Source organism: Mus caroli, chromosome 8, assembly GCF_900094665.2.
Source record: "Mus caroli chromosome 8, CAROLI_EIJ_v1.1, whole genome shotgun sequence".
Lineage (NCBI taxonomy): Eukaryota > Metazoa > Chordata > Mammalia > Rodentia > Muridae > Mus > Mus caroli.
Window position 1 is genome coordinate 35,215,693 of NC_034577.1, and position 18,459 is coordinate 35,234,151.

Sequence of the window (18,459 nt, forward strand, 5' to 3'; positions counted from 1 at the left end):
TATGGCTCTTGTGGAAGACTCAAGTTTGGTTGCCAACATACAGACTAGATAGTTCACATCTCCTGAAACTCTGGCTCTAGGAAGATCTGATAGGTCTGCTCTTCACAGGCACCTGTGCTCACATGCACTGCCTACTGACATGTATACAACTAAAGTAAAGTAAATCACGAAAAAAAGAATAAGACAGTGTTGATATTTTTGGAAAATATTTTCAAAAGTATACTACTTTTTTATTTTTATTTATTATTATACATAAATTCACTGTAGCTGACTTCAGACACACCAGAAGAGGGTGTCAGATCTCATTATGGGTGGTTGTGAGCCACCATGTGGTTGCTGGGATTTGAACTCAGGACCTTTGGAAGAGCAGTCAGTGCCCTTACCTGCTGAGCCATCTCACCAGCCCCAAAAGTATACTACTTTTAATTTTACTTTTATAATACTACCAATTATTTATAAAGAGATAGAACTATTAGAAGGACTATTTAGGGGCAGTGAGATGGCGCGGAGGGTAAAGGTGCTTGCTGTGCAAACCTGGCCACCTGACTATGATCCCTGGAGCCCACGTAAAGGTGGAAGGAGAGAACATAGTGCACTTAGGCCTCTGGCACATCTGTGCATACGTATTCATATATCATCGTGCACACGGGAGACCCCCACCCCTGCCACCTACGGAATAGATAAAATAATTTCTTAGCACTTTGTTTTGTAAACACAATTTTGGGGCCTGGTGAGATTACTTAGTGGGAGAACCTACAGTGCTTGGGTCCTGGCACTCTGTAGGGACAATGAGGGAATGAGGAAAGAACAGCCACATGGCTGTGCTGCTGTGAACTGTAGGACTTCACTCACTGGGCCTCCTCTGCTGTCTACACGCCGCACCTGAGCATTCAGTACCTGGAAATCACGTAAAATAGAAAAATAGAAGGACAACACCAACTCCATGCAATTTTTCAGATAATATAAACTAAACTAGTTTTATTATTACTTTTAGATTGATGGTGATTGAAGTTTATTGACGATTATGTTTTCATTTTTAAAAATCTAAGTTTAAAGATTTCTTGCCTGTATAAATGTATATGGTAAACCTAGATATGTTTGCTTGATAACACTATTGCTATAAATTATGCTTGGTGTTATATGGTGTATACTGCCATTCTTATTTTTCTTTTTAACATTTTCCTACAGATTGTAAGCAGGCTTGTTCAAATTCGTGACTATATCACTAAAGCTAGTTCTATGCGAGAAGATCTTGTAGAGAAAAATGAAAGATCTGCCAATGTTGAGCGCCTTACTCATCTGATAGAGCATCTTAAAGAGCAAGAAAAGTCATACATGAAATTTCTACAGAAAATCCTTGTAAGTTTTAGACTTTAAGTGATGTATGTTATTTTTATGATGTACCATGTACAAATACTGATGACATTCTGATGTCACTCCAGAGGAGTTAACATATTTTCAAAATCGTGCCATCCATTATAACATTTTTATTGCCGTTTTTAATAGTTGTATGATTTATACCACTAAAATATTTCAGGCTAGAGAAAATGAGGAGGAGGATGTTCGGACTGTAGACTCAGCTGTGGGATCTGGTTCTGTAGCTGAGAGCACATCGCTAAACGCAGATGTGCAGTCTGAGGCTTCAGATACCACGGTAAGCCGCTTTTTGGTAATTAAAGTGCTGGAAATGAAGATGTAAGGTTTTCCTCCAGTTTTCAAGATGATAGTTTTTTGGCATTCTTTAGTAAAAAAGTGTATTCTAGGAAAGAAACCCTCAAAATGTTAATGGTATATATAGTTTCTAAACACAGAAGTTTGAAAGCTTTATTACTAACATTGTTGGAAATCTAGTCATTTTTAGATTTCGTTGTACAGAAATGTCAGTGAAGTTGGTTTTGCTCAGCACAGCTTTCCTGGTTTTAAGAAGCATTGGCAAACTTAGATTCATTGTAGGTATAAAACTGTTAGTATCACTAGGGTGTGATACTCATGAATATTAAGCATGTAATTGCTGGAGAAGTTTTCACGTTCATTTTCTGGTGAGGACTCATTTTAAATGTGCTAAGATTTTTGAAAACTTCTCATGCTGTAGTACTTTAACAAAGCTAGATGTCTAATAAAACGTTGAAATAACAGCTAATAAATGAATCAGGATATTAACATTATTTACTCTCAATGAAGAAAAAGTAATGTGGTTTCTGACTATAAAATAAAATTAATAAAACATTTTCCTCTTGGGAAAGAGTAATTTATAGGACTCTGGAGAAAGAAAAGGTTATAAGATTATTTAGTTCAAAGAATGTAGTATATTTCAAAACTGCTTGGCTTTTAAACACTTTTATTTGAACAGATGTGCACTTCCCTGAAGTGCATGTGATAACCACTACACTATGGAAGCAACATTCTAATCATACGCGTGTGTAGCTGTTAAACACGTAGTGCTACTAAAGTAAGCCTTTTTTTTGTAATGATTAGCACCCATGTATTGATTTTTGTAATATATTTCAAGATAGCATTCAGCACTAGGAATTTGAGGGTTTGTTTCCTTTAATTACTGCTCTACAAATTTTACCTGTTTCTTTTCTCCTCCCTATCCTTCCTATTTAGCCCTTTTTAAAGTAAGAAATTTGATTTTTTTTTTCTTTTTATTTAGGAAATACTCAGGGGGTTTGATCCAAACAGTTGTTGAAGAGTGGATTCAGCTGTGGGGAATTGTTTTCTGTCATAGTGGTCCTGGGAATAGTGTCTCTCTTCATACCAGGAGCAGCAGCAGCAGCAGCAGCAGGGTTAGGGTTGGCTGAGGAAAGGATTTTATAGGAGAGGGATGGGGAATGTTACAGTTGATTGTAATTTACATACTAAAATCCACAGTATTTACTGTGATGAGAATTTCCTTCATAATGATAAAAAATCATGGCCTTTTGTAAATTGTTATGTACCAAATAAATGTTAAAATATGCTTTAGCAGTTTTCTATACTTCAAACTTGTCGCAGATATAGTGCTTGCTTATATTTAATAAGTAACTTTATTCTGTAGAAACTTGAAAGTCTAATTAAGTTTACTTCCTCTTGGGGATGGCTTTGGGTTAAATTTATCTTTAAGGTGAAACGAGACATTATTGTATTTATTTACAAGGCTGGCTTATATGTTAAACAGGAGTTTAACATATATGGAGTTATGTTAACATATAACAGGAGTTAACTTAATATGTTACACTATTTAGTGAAGGAGGCATCTTTTAGTCATGAGAATTCGGCCCTGCATTGAGGACAAACTAGGGAATTCAGCTTCCCAAGAACAGGTTTCAGACATTGATGTTACTACAAGTCCTAAAGGGAAAGGTGACAAAGCTCCTCAGAATGACAGGGAACTGAGACCTAATAGGAAATGTAACTGAAAACGTGGATTTCCCTCAAAGGTATACTTCACAATGTTAACTTGGGAAGTCTTTAAACGAGCAGCTCTGTAGTTCTATTTCTTCTTTATTTGCTTTTCTGTTAACTGCTATTACTCTTAACTCTATAAATTATCAACTCCATTGATATACTGTAATCTGTTTTAGTAAAATGCTGTTGCTAAGTGTTTTTAAATCTTTTTGCTTTAGAATACACCTCTGCATGGATAAAATATGGTAGCTGATTTTGATTTATTATAAATTATAGAATAATAACTTGTTCTTTTTGTTAAGTTGCTCTTGTTTATAATACTAGTGTTTATGAATTCGAAAGATACTTTAACTTTTTTTATTATTATTATAAAAGTTCATTAGAGTAAAAGAAAACAGTACAAGATTTTAGGTTTTCCGTCCTTCGTGGAAGAGATGCTTTTTTCTGCTTTTGGCTTGTATTTATTTGTGTTACTGTTTAAAATCTTTTCTTCTTCCTCTCTCTCCCTCTTGGAAAAAAAAAATTAGTTAGTTGATTTGCTCATTGATGTTTTAATGTTTTGCTAGATTTTCTTCTTCAGTGTTTGATTTTAATGTTTTTTGTTTTAGTTTCCTGTGATTTGTATAAAAGCACTTAAGTGAAGAAGGCAGTTTCTGTAGTTCTTCTAATACATTTGAAAGAAATAACACTTGTAAAAGCATGTGTATCCTTTTAGCAAGAGCTAAATATCGATTTAATAGTTTAGGATACACCATAGTAATTTCGTAAGTTTTATTGTTAGCTTGTTACCAATGATCATTTTTTACTTTATAGTTATATTTTCTTCCTTCCTTCTTTCTTTCCTTTCATTCTTTTTTCTTTTCTTTTTTTTTTTTTTGATGTTTAAGATGATGAAACAACCTCATATTTTGGCAGTTTTTTTATTACTTTTTTGGTGTGTCGAGGCGTTGTCTTTAGTTATCCAGAGCACTAAGCTTAAGGTACCCCTTTAAGCAGAGAAGTGCCTGGTTATCTTTACACTTAATAGCATTGAAGGGGCAAAAGGGATGTGAACTACTCCAGGTATGCCTTAAAATTTGTCTTTCTTCCTTATACAGTACACTGTAGCACGTTTACCAGGTCTTCTTTCACCCTGTGGTAGTTCATTAAACAAACAAACAAACAAACAAACAACCCTCCAAAGCCCTTCTGTTTCTGTCTCTTGGAAAGTATTCTTACAAATAAGAATAATTATAACTTAAACTTGTTCAGGGATTTGTCACAATTTAACTATACTTAATCTTGATCTTTTAAAACAAAATTTTTATTTTTATTGTGTGTGAGTGTATGCCTGTGGTGGGCCACAACATGCTTGTGGAGGACAACCTTTATTGCTCTCCCTAGACAATGTGGGTCCTCAGGATTGACTCAGGTCATCAGACTCAATGCTTAGCTGTAAGACAAGCTCTCTAGTCTGCTGAGCCATTCTGCCAACCCTAGTCTTGATTATTAGGTCATCCTAATGCAGCATACTTGCACATAATTCACAAATGATTTTAATTAAATAAAACCTCACTTTGTATCACTTGACTTTTAAGTTTGTTTTCTGTTTATAGAATCCGTTAACTCTAACTCCTTCCACTTTGTCCCTCTAAGAGATACAAAATATATTGTGTTTGAAGAATAGAGAGAAAGGTTTGAAATCGATTCTACGTTAGATTCGGAGCTGAAAACAGCCTTATGAGTTTGCAGGTTGATATAAAATAACTATCTATGAAGACTGATATTTTTGGTGTATTTTATAGATGTAATATTTTGTATTCTGTAACAGCTTCATGTATACCTATCCTTTGTGAGAGGAGTACTGTCCCACCTTTGTTTTGAGACAGTGCCTTTCATTGGCTTGTAACTGGATCAAATAAACCAGTGAGATTGGCTATGGGTTTCACGTATCTGCTTCTCCCAACCTTTGAAGGAGTAAGTTTACAAGTGTGGACCACTAGTTCTAGCCTTTTTCTAAAAAAAAATACAGGTTCTGAGGATCCAACTCAAGTTCTTATGCTTATAAGGCAAGCAGTTCAATTTGCCTCCTCCCAATCCCCCCCCGCCCCCCCCGCCCCCCCGTTTTTAAAGACAGGGTCTTACTGTGTAGCTAGGGTACAACTCATGGCTAGGGTGGAACTCTTATAGACCACACTGGCCTTGAATTCAGAGTTATAGCTGCCTCTGCCTCTCAAGTACTGAGATTTAAGGCATGCACCACTACACCCAGCTAGCTTCCCAGCTTTCTTCATAGTTGATTATAACTACTAATCTGAAATGTAAATTATATGTATATAAAAGTTGTTAGGTGTCATCAACCTGCACTAAACTTCTAGTTTCATCTTAACTTTCTCTGAATAGTTAACTGTACTTTCTTCACCTTTTCCCCCCATTTCTAAGTCACAATGTAAGATGTTGTCATGGCTACCCAGTCTTATTTACAGTATTGATGGTTCTACTTGGAGGAGGTAGATGGAAGAGGCTTTGTGTAACGCTGGTGAAGGATGTCATCCAGAAGGAAACTTCTTGAGCTGTCTGTATTCCCTGTGGTTTCTCTAGAAATCACATTTGCCCAGGGAAAGTAGATCAGTGTATTTATTTTTACTTTCAAAAGAAATCATTTAACTTTTTACTTTGTTTTGTAATTTTAGGGGAGAAATCATTTAAAATTTTATATTCCCAACAAAAATTTGTTAGTGTGGCAAATTTGAAGCCAAATCAATACATTAAAGGGGATATTTTTTTGTCAATGGATTAAAATAATAGAACTTTAAAATATTTTGATGGTAAATCATTTATGAAGAATATCTTTACAATATATTTTATATATAACTGGGCTTAAAATTTATTGTTTGGGGCTGTATTTACATTTCTGTTTTTTGATTAGTTCTGATTAGTTTGAGTAGTTTTGTTCAGCTGTGTTTTAAATTTTAATTTTGTGTATGTGTTTGGTTTTGTTTGTTTGTTTGTTTTTTGAACACACGTGGCCTTAAAGCAAGAACTTTACCACTAAGCCATATCATCAGCCCATTTGGTCATTACTTCTTTAAATTTTTTCTTTTAAAATATTGTTTTATTTTGCATGTATAAGTGTTTTACCTGTATGTATGTGTGGGTATCCTATGCATGTCTGATGCCCATAGAGATCAGAAGAGGGTATTAGAGTCTAGGAACTAGAGTTACAGGTGGTGGTGAACCTCTATGTGAGTGCTGGGAAGTGAACCTGGCTGGGTCCTATGCAAGAGTAACAAGCATGTATAACTGCTGAGTCATCTCCACCCCCATTGGTAGTTTCTTCTAAGTAGTCCCTATTTAAATCTTTTATGTTGCATATAGAGAGGATGATAAATTTTTATTGTATTGGGGAAGTCTTCCAGATTCAGTTTATGCCCCAAACTCAGCTAAATGGACGTAATTTAAGAGTTAAAAACTAATAAAACCACTTGATACAAAATAGAGTTTTCTGCTTTGTTATATATTTAATGTGCTTCAGTTAGCCTTTTTACATAAGATAATCAAATATATTTAAAAATTCTTGACCTTGGTTAGAAGTTGGTATATTCTCTGTGTCTCTGTCTTCTCCTCCCCTGCCCTCACTTATTTTGCTTTTGTTGTGTATGTTAAAAGTTCTCTTCTGGAATGATAGAAAATGTTGCTACCTGATAGTATATAGAGAAAATCTTTGAGAACATTAACTCAGTATAATTTGTAATTGGTTCCCTATTATTTTGTCTGCAGTATGTATAGCTCCATTTGCCTTCCTATAATTTGAACCTTCTGCTTTCTAAGAGTTTTATTCCCTTCCTTTTAACTGCTCATAGTTTTTTACTGTAAAAGTACTCAGTTTTTAGTGTGGGACATACCAATTTTCTAATCTATTAAAACTGTATCTAGGGTTGTGTATTTAATTGAAACTAGTATCTGCTGTACTTTGCCATTAGCAAATGAAACAGTCCCATGGATTTCAACTGTCAGGTATTAGTATTGTTGGTCTTATTTTTCAGGCCAGAGATCCTCAGCAGGAGCCTATGGAAGAGACAGAAAATTTGAAGAAACAACATGATTTATTAAAAAGAATGTTACAACAGCAGGAGCAGCTGCGAGCTCTGCAGGGCCGACAGGCTGCTCTTCTAGCTTTGCAGCATAAAGCAGAGCAAGCTATAGCTGTGATGGATGACTCTGGTATGTGATAGTCACAGAATAATCGCTTTAGAAGAAAGGCTCATTATTACAAAATGAATTGCTATTACTGTATTATCAGATCTCGGTGGTTGACTAGTTTAGCAACCTGCAAGCCAGGTTTACTCTGTTCTATGCTTTTCTCTGGTTATACAGAAGAGGTTGCAGGAACAACTCCTGGCTATCATACCGTACAGACCTTTGAGAGGTAAAACAGATGGGCCTGTATGTAGTACTGTTTAGTAACCTCAGAGTGATAGGGCTCTTGTTTCTTTTGTTTCCACTTTGCAGGAATTACTGCCTTTTTGTTTTGTTTTGTTTTTGTTTTTAATCTCACTCAGCTAAGATTGTTGTTGTTATTTGTCTTGCAAAGAAGGTTTAAAAAATAATAAGCCAGGCCTGGTATCATAACACCTGTAATCCCAGCACACTGAAGTCCGAGGCAAGGAGGCTCAAAGAATTCTTAGGGTACAGTTGGTAAAGTGCTTGTTCCACAAGCATAAGGACCTTAGTTTGGATCCTCAACAAGCACATTAAAGCCAAGTCATCTGTAGTCCCAGCTCCAGAAGGGACAGAGACAAGAGGATTCCCTGGGGTTCTGTGGTCTAGCCAGTTGATGAGCTTTGGGCTCAGTGAGTAATCCTGTCTCAAAAATAATATGGAGAGTGACTAAGGAAGATACCCCAAATCAACCTCTGATGTACACATATGTGTACATAGCTACCCTTCTCTATAATACTTCATAGAAGTATTATATGAACTTTTAAAGCTGCTATTATACTTTAGTATTTGGTGAGACTCGAAACCTTTTTTTTTTTTTCCCTTTTTCCTTCAGAACTGTATATAACTATAAGTGACAATAGAATTGATTAGTATTGAGTCACCTGTTTTAAGTTATTAGGTTAAAAGTAAGATTTTGCTTATTAAAACTCAATAAAAGCTAAGGTTTTTTTTTTAAGTTTTATTTTTTAATTGACAGATAGCAATTGTATATATTTGCAAAGTAATATAATAGACTTCCATTGGCTTAATTATAATTATGTCTTCATATCAATTCTCAGTTTATTTATCTTTGAGCATTATAATTAGGCCAGTATTTATTTATTATTATTAATTATTTGCTTTTTGTAAGTTTCATGAAGGTTGCCTACAGGATTGTGGGTTGCTCACAGGTTTATGGGCAACTAACCAGTGGCTGCATTACTGAAGTAGTGTCTGTATCATGCTCACAGCCGTTACTGCCTGTGCATCCTGTGGAGCAGTGGGGCTCACAAAGTTCCTAATTTCTTCTCCACAATCTTGAGTAGTTGTTGGATCATCAGAATTGTAGGCTACTGGCTAAGGCTTTTTACCCTTGGGACTGTTTCATAGAAAAGGATGTCAAACACAGTCTCTTACTTGGCTAGGTTTTATTAGAGAATATTAGTAGAAATATTAGTAGAAATTAGTAGAAAATTAGTAGAAATATTAGTAGAATATTAGTCGAAAGCTATTGAATTTTAGGTTAAAATATACAAATAATTTCTTTTACAAAATATACTATTAGGAATTTCAATTAAAGGCTGTAATTAGATTTATATTTGAGCTTTATATACTTCTTCAACAAGAACTTTAGCTTACTTTTAAAAGTTTTTCCTTGTGTTTTATGAAATTTTACAGTAGAAAACTGATGAAAGCAAGGGTTAGTGTTTCTAATTTGTTTGGAGACACAACACATCTTCCTTAGAGAAGGAGTGCTTTATTTTTACTGTCCAGAAAGTTGTTTGTTAATTATCTGAATTGTAATGTTGGTGTTTTACACAGAGAGTTTAGACTAGAAAAAGATTTCTGTCAGTCTCAAATACTAGTTTTTACTTTTTGGTTGTTATTGTTTTGGTTTGTTTGTTTGCTGTAGCAGAAAATGCTATTTTCTTTTTAAGAAAAAGCATTTTGTAGCTTCTGGCTTTTAACATTGAAAGGCTAAAAAGATGGCTTCTGGCTTTTAAAAATTAAAAGGCTAAAGGATAAAGATGGGGAACTGGGTAGAGAGCAGTAGGTATTGTCAGTATTGTCTTCAGAAACGTGCTTTAGGAGGATGAGAGGATTTTTGTTGTGTGGGTTTTTGTTGTTGTTTATTTATTCTATGTATATGAGTACACTATTGCTGTCTTCAGATGCACCAGAAGAGTGCATCAGATCCCATTACAGATGGTTGTGAGCCACCATGTGGTTGCTGGGAATTGAACTCATGACCTCTGGAAGAGCAGTCAGTGCTCTTAACCGCTGAGCCATCTCTCCAGCCCAAAACCTGTGGTCTTTACTGAAACTGCTCTATCACAAGCAGCTACTTCAGTAAAATTATCTACTCAACTGTGGGAGTACAAAGCTTGGCTAGCTGGATTTGGTCTACTTTATGGCATGGTTTTATGGAACACTGTCAATCTTATTTACATATTGCTAATTTTTTTGCCATTATTTAATAGGAGAAATGGGTGGTTGAGGCAAGAACTGTATTCCAGAAAGCCATGCTACTTTTCAGTCTATACTTTGTAGAAAAACATGCCCATTCCTGAATTGCAGTATTGGTTTTCTTGTAGGAGGCAGAGTCAGCACTGTTCCTTCTATCTGATAAAGCCTTTCTATCTCTGACCAACCAAATCACATTTATTAATTGGGACTACAATCCTAGCTTTTCTTGTAAGTTGAGATTGAAAAACATGAGTCACTAGAGTTTAGCAGTTGTCTCATTATTTTTCTGTTTTTTAGATATAAACTAATAAAGTGGTTGGCTGAGAGATAAGTAAGGTAACTAAAAGTTTCATACTCATGTTCGGTTGAAGTTCTCCCCCTCACAATGTATGCGTCACTTGGTGCTCATTTATACTGAGTATAGTATTGCATTTTGTTTTCAGTTGTTACAGAAACTACAGGAAGCTTATCTGGAGTCAGCATCACATCTGAACTAAATGAAGAACTGAATGATTTAATTCAGCGTTTCCATAATCAGCTTCGTGATTCTCAGGTGATTAGATTCTATAGTTAAGTTTAGAAATCACAGTAATTAACCCAGTGGATCTCAAGCCTCAGTAAACATAAATATCACCTGACTTGACTGTTTAAAAAAAATGGAGCTGGGTGGTAGTGGAGCACAGTTTTAATCCAAGCACTTGGGAGGCAGAGACAGCTGGGTCTCTTTGAGTTCAAAGCCAGCCTGGTCTACAGAGTGAGTTCCAGGACAGCCAGGGCTACACAGAGAAACCCTGTCTTGAAAAACAAAAAAGGGGGAAAAGTGGATACAGAATCCATCAACCTCCAAAATATGATTTGTAAGATTTGAGTGGGCCCCATATAATTCTTAACACTATCTTTTTAGAAATTTTAGGTTAGAGGAAAATGTATGTACTTTGTTAAGATTTATTTTATTTGTATATGTGTACCTGAATGTGTGTGTGTGTATCATATGCATACAGAAGTCAGAAGAGGACAACAGATCTGGGACTAGTGTTACAGTAATTGTGACTGCCTGATGTACATGTACATGCTAGGACCTGGGTCCTCTGTAAGAGCAGCAAAGTGCTCTTAACCAGTGAGCCATGGATCCACACCCAGAAAAGCTAATTTAACTGTGCTGAGTAGTACAGGTTTTTTTTCTCTGTGTAGGCTGTTAGATAAGCATTCTTTTGACCTCTTTTAAACACTGGGTGGTTATAACCTTTGAGACTTGAAGTTAGGCTGTGTATGGTGGTGCATGCTTTAATCCTAGCACTGGGAGGCAGAAGCAGATGGAACTATGTAGTGTGATCTAGAACAGCCAGGGCTACATAATGAGACCCTGGCTTAAAAAAATAAACAAACAGAGACTTAAAATTAGTTTTTTTTTTTTTAGGTTTTGTTGTTGTTTATTTGGTTGATTTTTTTTTTTTTTTTTTTTTTTTTTTTTTTTTTTTTNTTTTTTTTTTTTTTTTTTTTTTTTGCATTTTGTTGTTGTTTATATCCATTTTAAGTGTGGTAAAATAAATTTCTCAACGTTTTTTTAATGCCTTTCCATGATTGCTAAGGATGATGAACATTTGTCTTTAGGTTTTCAAAAGATGCATTCTTTTTTTTTTTAATTTATTTATTTTTAATTAGGTATTTTCTTCATTTACATTTTCAATGCTATCCCAAAAGTCCCCCACACACCCCCCACCCTACTCCCTTACCCACCCACTCCCACTTCTTGGCCCTGGCGCGTTCCCCTGTACTGAGGCATCTAAAGTTTGCAAGACCAAGGGGCTTCTCTTCCCAATGATGGGGGAGCCATTTTGGTTCTTGGATCCTTTAAAGTTAGTTTTAAGTTTATGCCCTTGCGTTATTTTATCTTCCTGACAATTTTAAGAAAGGCTTTTGAGTATTTTTGCTTGGTTTAGTATTGAAGCAAAGTCTTACTTTGTAAGACAGGCTGACGTCACATTTTTCATTTTCTGTGCTAGCCTCTTAAAGCACTATGGTTACAGGCTTGTGCTGTCATATCTAGCAGGACAATTTTAGAATTAATAATGTTTTAGTTTTGTGAACTTTGTAAAATAATTATATGCATGTGAATTTTGAGTGTGGGATCTGGAGAAGAATGGGTGAACATTGCCTCTCACTGGGAAAGGTAGCAATTCTTGTTTTTCCCACCAAGAAAATAAGGCGAGCCATTCATTTTGGACAGCTATCTAGCAAAGATTAGTAAAGTTTTCTAATGAGCCCCGTCAGACCTTATGTAAAGACGCTCTTGGGTAATCGAAGAACATAGGTATAAGATTGTTAATGGAAGGATGGTATTAATAACAAAATAGGAAACAAAATAAATGTCAACGTACAGTAAAATGCAACTTAATTTATTTGTTTTAAATATTTTCCTTCTTCTTCTTTTTTTTTTTTTTTAAACTTAAGCCTCCAGCTGTTCCAGACAACAGAAGACAGGCAGAAAGTCTTTCATTAACTAGAGAGATTTCTCAGAGCAGAAATCCCTCCGTTTCTGAACATTTACCCGATGAGAAAGTACAGCTTTTTAGCAAAATGAGAGTACTACAGGAAAAGAAACAGAAAATGGACAAATTACTTGGAGAACTTCATAACCTTCGAGATCAGCATCTGAACAACTCATCATGTGAGTAAATCAGATACAGCAATATTATGTAAAGGGCATGTAAGTACACATGGTGGTCAGTATGTATTTGATACGTTAATAACTAGTTTGAAAAAAATAATATTTGAAAAAGAATCTTGAATCTGAAAAGCCTTTTAATAAGCTTTTTTTTTTATGTGATAAGAGCCAAATAGATGTTAAATCTATTCATAAAAGAAAAAAAAATGAGGTTGTGAGGGATAATTTAGAACTAGTCTCTAGTTACATTCTCAACCCTAGTTCTTCCCCACAGTAATAGGAGCTTTTAAGTGCTGGAACTTGGAATCAGCTTGGGTAACCCCAGCTGGCCATTATTATTACTGTAACATTCCCATTTTTGTCTGAATGAAAAAATTAAAATGGATAGGAACACCATTTTTAGAATCCCCATTCTTGACCTGGAAAGATGGCTCAGCAGCCAAAAACACTTACTGCTCTTGCAGAGAATCCAGGTTTGTTTCCCAGATCTGACAGGCAGCTCCGAACTGCCTATCATTCCAGTTCCAGGGGATCTGATGGTCTCTGGGTTTTATGGGCACCTGCATGCATGTGATGAACATAAATTCACACAGGTACATATACATAAAATATAAATAAATCATTCAAAATAACAAAAGAATCGGATGTTCTCTTTTGTGTTTTGAGATAAGATTTTACAATGGCAATCAGGCCCACTTCAAATTTTCATTATTCCTGCTTCGGTCTCTGCAGGTCTGGGATTATATGTTTGCATTGCCACATCCATCTTGGAATATTAGTTCTTTATTCTTCACATATCTCCTGTTTCTCTGCTATTTCTGCCCTGAAACACAGTCATTTCACCCGTCTTAATCTCAGCTACCTTTCTCTTCTTGTAGAGGATAATATTAGTTGTTAACGTTTAAGAACAGAGGATTCGAGGCCAGCCTGGTCTGCAAAGTGAGTGCCAGGACAGCCAGGGCTACACAGAGAAACCCTGTCTTGAAAAACAAAACAAACAAACAAACAAAAAAAAGAACAGAGGAAGACAACTAAGGAAAACTTAAGCTTTGAAAGGTCTGTTTATGGCTTTGTCTCAGTTTTATATACAAAGAAAGTCATGCTTTGCTGCCTGACAACTCTTAAGAAACTACTCCTTCTAGAAAAGCATGTAAGAGCTGTAGTAAAAGGAAGAATGATTAAAGACTAGTATAATGAGACCATTGGAAACCAACTGTAATAATTGTGGCATTAAAGTGAGAAGTAAACAATGATAGGTCCATTGAGGAAGAAATAAATGGCTGTAGTTTTGAAGTAGTTGGAGGTAGAAAATTATAGTCTTAACAATTAATTACCTGCTAGGATTGGCCTTTTGTGTTCTATACATCAGACATAGTGACTCACTCTCTTTAATCTCAGATAAATTTATCCTGTGTTTTTTTTTTAATTGTTTTTCTAGCATATAAAATTGTAATTCTTGTCAGTTTCTGTCTTGTTTTAACCTTGTATTTTAATCTAGTAGCTGTAATGCAAAAGTTCTAGACAGTCTGTAAGGAGGAAGTAAAAATACTTTTCCTCGTGTATTTTGATGTGTTTAGTTGTTGAGCTATGTTAGCAAGTGGCCTATGTATGTACATAAGCTTTCAAGGTTTAAATCTGCAGGTTTTAAGATGCTAACTAATTTTATTTTCTTTGTGAGAATCCAGACTGTAAATATATGCTGGTTCATACCATGCTTAGTCTGCTAATTGCTTATTTTTTCTCTCTCTTTTATAGTTGTGCCTTCAACCTCTCTCCAAAGAAGTGGGGATAAGAAGAGTTCAACTGTAGCTCTCTCTGCTCCTGTGGGCTTTGCATCAGCTGTCAATGGAGAGGCCAATAGTCTTATCTCATCCGTTCCTTGTCCTGCCACCTCTCTAGTTTCTCAGAATGAGAGTGAAAATGAAGGTCATCTAAATCCAGCTGAAAAACTACAGTAAAATACTTTTTGCAATCATTCTTCACATCTATTAAATAGCTAAATAATGAGGACAATATTTTAAACTTGAAAATTTATAAGAAACTGAAGTTTAGTAAGATACACATTCTTAAGATATATGGTAGAAGGAGGAGATGTAATATCTGTGAATCTTATCAGTTGGCTAAAAGAAACACGGCGTTGCTGAGATAGTTCCTGCAACCTGCTGCTAATCATTTCTCAGGGAAAGGGTTACAAATAGCAAGAGCTATAGGTAAAATAGTTTAATATTCAAACAAGCCCTATGCTCCAGAGTCATACCCCTGAACTATATTATACAAGACTGTGTCAGTGTGGCAAAACACTTAGAAAGCATTTGCTTCTGCGCCTGAAAAACAGGGGTGATATATATGACATTCAATTCATGCTGTTGGAGTTTTCTTTTGCTTTTTGTTTCCGTGTGTTTTGAGACAGTATCTCACTATATAGCCAGTCTTGGCTGGTTTGGAACTCACTGTATAGACTAGGCTGGCCTTGAACTCACAGAGATATGTCTGCCTCTGCCTCCTAAGTTTTAGGATTAAAGACATGTGACAACATGTTCAGTTGAAACTATCTTTAAAATTGACAGATGCCCTGAGAACTTGGTCTAAATCTGTGCATGTGGGTGTGTGTGCCAACTGCTATTAAGTGAAAATAAGGGTTTTTTTTTCGTTTTCTAAAATGGTGTTGGTGTTAATGTTACATTTTTTTTTTAATCAGGAAGTTAAATGAAGTTCAAAAGAGATTGAATGAACTGAGAGAATTAGTTCATTATTATGAACAAACATCAGATATGATGACAGATGCTGTAAATGAAAATACAAAAGATGAAGAAACTGAAGAGTCAGAATATGATTCTGAACATGAAAATTCTGAACCTGTTACTAACATTAGGTGACAACAAGTTTCTTCTTCCCAATGTATTCATCTGATGTGTACATGTGCGTGGAGTTGGGGCAGGGAGGCGCTCAGTGAAGAGTTCAGAATTAGCTTCATATCCTAGCTTTGACCATGGAGGTTATCTGTTAGTGTCATAATCATTCTTGGCCCATGAAGAAAAAGAAGGAAATACTGAAGGCAATAATTTAGGAAACTTGCTGGTTTTGTTACTTAATGGAAGTAAGTTTATGAAGTGTCAGACTTAGCATTTTCCCCACCTCTGTATTTTAAGTTTTGAGTTTGCAGATGCTTTTACTTATAAATGTCTAAGTTTATGGAAAAGCAAATAATAAAGCAGGAGTCTGTTATTATTTCAGCTTAAATGATTTAGTTAATGCTATTCTTAGATTGCAGCTACATTATTATAGGCCTATGGTAGTTTTTTTAATTTTTATTTATTTTTGTTGGTCTAAATAACTTGGCTTTAATTTCTTTCAGAAATCCACAGGTAGCTTCTACCTGGAATGAAGTGAATACTAACAGTAATACACAGTGTGGTTCTAACAATAGAGACGGGAGACCAGTTAATTCTAACTGTGAAATTAATAACAGATCTGCTGCCAACATCAGAGCTCTAAACATGCCTCCATTAGGTATGATTCACAGAAAAATTTCCATATTACTGTTATGAAGTAGATTATCTTTTATTTGTACTCTTAATGTTTTAAAATCATGTACTTGAATGATACTTGTTTTCAACAGACTGTCGATACAATAGAGAAGGAGAACAGAGGTTACATGTAGCACATGGTGAAGATGAGGAAGAGGAAGTAGAAGAGGAAGGAGTCAGTGGGGCTTCATTATCTAGTCGTAGGAGCAGTCTGGTTGACGAAGCACCAGAAGATGAAGAATTTGAACAGAAGATTAGTAGACTCATGGCTGCAAAAGAGAAACTTAAACAGCTCCAAGATCTTGTTGCTATGGTACAGGTCAGTTTGTTGAAATAGTACAGTCATGTAAGGTGAAAGTTTTGTGTGTGGTTGATAATTATGTTGTTATAACTTCTTTTCATTTTATTACATCAAACCTTGCAATATTGAGGGCCCTGCAGATAGGCTAAGCATGTTACTGCAGAGTTCCATTCCCCAGCCCTATCTGTGAATCCTAGCAGTTCCCATTAAAGGGTCAGTCGTTTACATGCTGCATACATCAGAGACTGGCAAACTTGAGAAATTGAACCTGACATGGTGGTGCACACCGGTAGTCCTATCACTTGGGAGGTAGAGGCAGTCAGATTAGGAGAAGTTATAGGTTATTCTTGACTGTATGCAAACTGGAGGCCTGCTTTAGGCACAAGAGACTTTCTAAGAAAGAAATGGGGAGCCGGGTTAGAGTAGATATCTTTGTCTTTATTAAAGCATATAATACCTTTTACAGCTTACTGGTGAGAATGCAACCGTATGTAAATAGGATCACAGGAGCATGGTTGTGTTTTGCTGATGACACTGGCCTCATATAGGTCTCATAAAAGCATCATGAGGTAGATATTAAACAAACGGAAAAAGTTAAATGCCCAATATTACATAATTATGGCCAGAATTTATAGCTTAGAGCAAAGCCTGAGATCTTTAGTTTTTAAGATTTATTTATTTATTTTATGTATGTGAGCACACTGTTACTGTCTTCAGACACACCAGAAAAGGGCATTGGATCCCATTACAGATGGTTGTGAGCCACCATGTGGTTGTTGGGAATTGAACTCAGGACCTCTTGAAGAACAGTCAGTGTTCTTCACTGCTGAGCCATCTCTCCAGCCCCAAGCCCAAGACCTTAAACTACTTGATGTTAATTAAAAAAAAAAAAAAAGACAATTCAAACTTTAGAATATTAGTAAAGCTCAACTATTAATACATGTGTTTAAAAATAATGTATATATATTACAGATAATTCTGTAAACATTAACACTTCCTTATTCTCTGATGTAGTCCAAAGTCTGCTGAGCCTTTTGTAGTTGACAAGATAGGTATCATTTTTCTAGAGCAACAGAAATATTTTAACTTGCGAAATTATTCCTTTGTTTTCTTTTTCTCTGTTGTTTCTTTCAACTGTTTTGTTAGATCATTGGCATGCATTACCAAACCTTTTAACTTGAATGGAAAATTTCTAATTGCTCACCAGAATCACTATTATTTGATAATCTAAGCAAAGTGAGTTCATATCTCCATACCTTTCATTACATTTTTTATTATATTGGTATACTATAACTTGTTTATATATTGGATTTTGGCCTTTTCTAAATTTTCTCTATGAGAAGAAGAGCTATGAAGAAAAGAAAGTACATAAACATGTAGAAATCTACACATGTAAAATGTGCATAAACATCTTTTGAGGTATATGTGCCTATTATTTTTGCTCATATATGTGAAGTGTGTCGGAAAAAGCATGCACACTAAAGAAATTGATAGAAGGGCTATCTCTGAATTTCCGCCTTACTTTTTGAACTTAGGTCACATGACTATTAATGTTTGAAAAGCATGAAATAGCTTCAGAAACAAGTAGTAGTAACAAGTTGGGCTGTCCTGAATATTCTTATATTTGTAAGAACTCATCTTGCTAATTGTTATTATCTCTTAGTTTTCCATTCCTTTAAGACCTGTGAGTGGAAACCCTTTTGGGGGGTTGAATGACCCTTTCACAGGGCTGCATATCAGATATTTACATTTCTATTCATAACTAGCAAAATTACAGTTGGGAAGTAGTAATGGAATAACTGTTGGGGTCCCCACAACATGAGAAAGTGTGTTAAAGGGTCGAAGGGTCGTAGCATTAGGCAGGCTGAGATCCACTGTGCCCTAAGATAACAAAATAGGACATTGAAAAACTAAAGGATGAGAAGTAACTT

At 35.4% G+C, this 18,459-nt stretch overlaps 1 protein-coding gene across 6 annotated transcripts in view; it reads left to right on the forward strand.

Annotated features, from left to right (window-relative positions):
- Positions 1–18,459, forward strand: part of Pcm1 (pericentriolar material 1) — a 92,025-nt gene that overhangs the window by 16,194 nt on the left and 57,372 nt on the right. For 4 of the 6 annotated variants that reach the window (XM_029481015.1, XM_029481018.1, XM_029481017.1 and 1 more), the window contains exons 5-13: positions 1,189–1,359; positions 1,538–1,654; positions 7,413–7,590; positions 10,479–10,588; positions 12,487–12,703; positions 14,456–14,654; positions 15,399–15,572; positions 16,056–16,210; positions 16,320–16,546. In XM_029481015.1, coding sequence (XP_029336875.1) covers positions 1,189–1,359; positions 1,538–1,654; positions 7,413–7,590; positions 10,479–10,588; positions 12,487–12,703; positions 14,456–14,654; positions 15,399–15,572; positions 16,056–16,210; positions 16,320–16,546 — 1,548 coding nt within the window. The remainder of the gene's footprint in view (positions 1–1,188; positions 1,360–1,537; positions 1,655–7,412; positions 7,591–10,478; positions 10,589–12,486; positions 12,704–14,455; positions 14,655–15,398; positions 15,573–16,055; positions 16,211–16,319; positions 16,547–18,459) is intronic. The other 2 variants (XM_021169412.2, XM_029481019.1) reach the window with 1 other exon arrangement.